The sequence below is a fragment of the Otolemur garnettii genome, unplaced genomic scaffold, assembly GCF_000181295.1.
Source record: "Otolemur garnettii isolate 467f Iridium unplaced genomic scaffold, OtoGar3 scaffold00303, whole genome shotgun sequence".
NCBI lineage: Eukaryota > Metazoa > Chordata > Mammalia > Primates > Galagidae > Otolemur > Otolemur garnettii.
In genome coordinates this window covers 305,051-308,190 of record NW_003852698.1, presented here as the reverse complement: position 1 = coordinate 308,190, position 3,140 = coordinate 305,051, and the positions used below count along the sequence as shown (strand labels likewise).

At 51.6% G+C, this 3,140-nt stretch overlaps 1 protein-coding gene across 2 annotated transcripts in view; it reads left to right on the top strand.

Moving 5' to 3' along the window:
- Positions 1-977: 977 nt before the first annotated feature.
- The window catches only part of SLC35A1 (solute carrier family 35 member A1), a 43,116-nt gene continuing 40,953 nt past the window's right edge, over positions 978-3,140 (top strand). Inside the window, exon 1 of one of the 2 annotated variants that reach the window (XM_003803427.3) lies at positions 978-1,217. In XM_003803427.3, the coding sequence (XP_003803475.1) occupies positions 1,202-1,217 (16 nt within the window). In that variant the 5' untranslated portion in view covers positions 978-1,201. The other variant, XM_012813807.2, reaches the window with a different exon arrangement.

The window sequence follows — 3,140 nt, the reverse complement described above, 5'->3', positions numbered from 1 at the left end:
GGCAGGATCAGCAGCAGAAGTGCTACAGCTCTTACAAAGGACCAAGCCTCTTTGCAGGGCAGAGATCAGCAAAGGGCCAAGCCTCTTTGCAGGGCAGGATCAGCAGTGGAAGCGCTACAGCTACAGCTCTTACAAAGGACCAAGCCTCTTTGCAGGGCAGAGATCAGCAAAGGGTCAAGCCTCTTTGTAGAGCAGGATCAGCACTAGAAGTGCCACAGCTCTCGCTTCTTCTTCTGGACAGTCTGCGATGGACTGCTGAAGTCTTATACTTCTGCTCTAGCTTCCCCCAAGGTCTGCGAGGATCTGCCCCCAGGCTCTCTGCTCAGGGTCTTATATAGGTGTAATAGCTTAGCTGTCATTGGTCTATAAAATGGACCAATCAGGGGCAGGATTGAAAATGGACCAATCAGGGATGGGCAGCAGTTTTCCCTTGATTGACAGGTCCTCTAGCACCGCTCTACTGGAGCCTTTGGGGGAAGAAAGCTCCCCCGCTTGCCCCAACTGCCGGTTTCTTTGCCGGCTGCTGCCACCAAGACAGAAGTGGCAGATCCCCCAGGCCCTGCTCAGCTGAGCTGGCTGGGGTGCCACTTTTCTGGTATCAATAGCGGTGGTTATCTAATATTCTTGAGGCCTTTTTGTTGTCCCTAGATAACGTAGTTAGAATGTCTGGATAGGGAAATATAATCAATGACAATGTTGATGATAGGTACATAGGCACAAGACTTATGAAAAAGAGGTAACGAATTACACGAATTTTAAACAAAAGGTAACAATGGAAGACAGTGAACTAGATGGAAGTTATAAAGCTGCCCAAAATACACTCTGTTCCTTTAGAAGCTGCAGGCGCTTGTCCGTCGTTGGTGACAGGAGCGAACCGGTCCCCGCAGCCCCTCCGCGAGTGGGCTCTGCTCGGACTACAACTCCCAGTCAGCGCCGCGCGGCCCGGGCTCGGCTCCCCGGCGGCCGCGCGTGGTCACAGGACTCCGCGTCCTGCCGGGACTTCCGCCCCGGCCACTGACGACTCGCCGGGAAGGCCTCCCAAGTTCGGGTTTTTCCAGTCTCGGGGAGCGGCTCTGACTCCCGAACCCAATTCTGGAGCGTGGTCAGGGGTGTAGCCGGCGGGCGGGCGGCGCTCTAGGCTGAGCGGCGTCGTCTCGGTGGCTTCGGAAGGGCGCATCCGCCGCTCCGGGCCGCTGGGACCATGGCCGCCCCGAGAGGTGAGGCCGGGGCGGCGGGGTGGAGGGGCTGCGGGGCACGGCACCCTCGGCGCCCAGGAGCCCTGAGGCCGGGCCGAGGCGGCGGCAGCGGCAGCGGCTTTTGCTGCGGGGCCTCCGGCGCGGGGCGGGTCTGGAGCCGAGACCTCTGGGCTACGGGACGGGGGCGGGGACCGATGCTGAAGAGCGGCTCGGGAGAGGGCCCCTGGGTCGCGCCCACGGGAGGCAAGAGAGGTCTCCGCGTTGGCCCGGCCGCCGCGCGTCGGTCCCGTGTCTGCCCGCTGCCCCGCAGGTGCTGGAAGACCGACAGGCACACGGGTGCGGGCCGCAGGCTGTAGCAGACGCCGCCAGCATCGCCGGGGCAAGGCGTGTTAGCCGTTCTGAAATCCTAGAGAGACAGAGCAGCTGTTGACAAGAGCGCCTCCCAAGGAAAATGCCTGTGCAGTTAGGAACTTGGGCAATTGGGGTTGGAAGGTGAGATCCACAACCTCCCAGGAATGGCACATTGGGATAATAATTGGTGACTAATTGCCATTCGAAGAGGTGGATCAGATTAACTCCACAGCAGCTCTTTCGTTTTGCTAAGCCAGGGTCTGAGTTGGGTGGGACCAGAGCTGAGTGATTGGACTGCAGAGAGGTGGAGTGTGCGGTCGGATGACTCCGGGTTCCTTCCCCACCCTCCACTGCAGAGCGCTTAGCCTCACCTTTGGTAAATGCTGAGCAAATATTTAATGAATGTCTTTTAGCGTGGATGCCAAATTATTTTACTTTTGGGGGAATCTACATTTAGTATCAGCCTTTGCCTAAGGGCCCCGTCTGCAGTTTCATTTGCGTGTCCTTTGTATTCTCCTGTTTCAACAAGTCCAACTTTAAGAAACTTTTTGTAACAACGCAGAAAATAAAGAGAAAGAATAGTATTGTTTTGATAAATAACATAGACTAGAGACAGCAGAATTAACGATGAACAAAAACTTAAACATTACAGAAGCCAAATCATTACCTGAAATAGCTGCAGCACTTTACGGATTTAGACTTAGAGCCAGTACGTATTTTTTGTGTCACAAGTCTGATATGCCCAGTGAAAATGTATGCAGTTTCCGTAGTTTACTGATATGCCCAAAGGATTTAACTGTAAGTTGCTTATGGAGGGCATTTTCCACACATAAACAAAAACCATGTGGGAGCTAATGGGAACTTTATGAGAAGCAGAGAATAATGTAGGTTTAAGATGTGACTGCCAGTTGAGTTGTGGGCTAGGTTTACGGTTGCCAGCCTTGGGCATGATTTGAATTCTTGACAAAACTTAAAGTGATTACATATCCTGGACTTGATATTAGCCTGAAAAAACTGAAATTTTATAATGGAGAATTTGTGAGTGGAGTGAAGAAGAAATTTTTGATCTAATGTTAAACTAAAATGTCAGAGAAAATCGCACTGAAAAACATTTTTTAAAATCTGAAATGTTTTTAAAATGATATTCCATATCAAACTCTAATACATTTTGGAAAAATCTAAGCTTGTTTGGTTACTCTTCTACTTAAATCAGTAGTTATTTTCAAGAATATAGTATGTATTTGGCTGTACACAGTGGCTCACACCTGTAATCCCAGCACTCTGGGTCTTTAATCCTCAAGGAGGGAGGATTCTTTGAACTCAGGAGTTTGAGACCAGCCTGAGCAAGAGTGAGACCCCATGACTACTAAAAATAGAAAAAAAATACTGCGGCTCAGTGCCTGTGGCTCAAGTGGCTAAGGTGCCAGCCACATACACCTAAGATGGTGGGTTCGAATCCAGCCAGGGCCTGCCAAACAACAATGACGTCTGCAACCAAAAAATAGCCAGGCGTTGTGGTGGACGCCTGTGGTCCCAGCTACTTGGAAGGCTGAGGCAGGAGATGCGCTTGAGCCAGGAGTTGGAGGTTGCTGT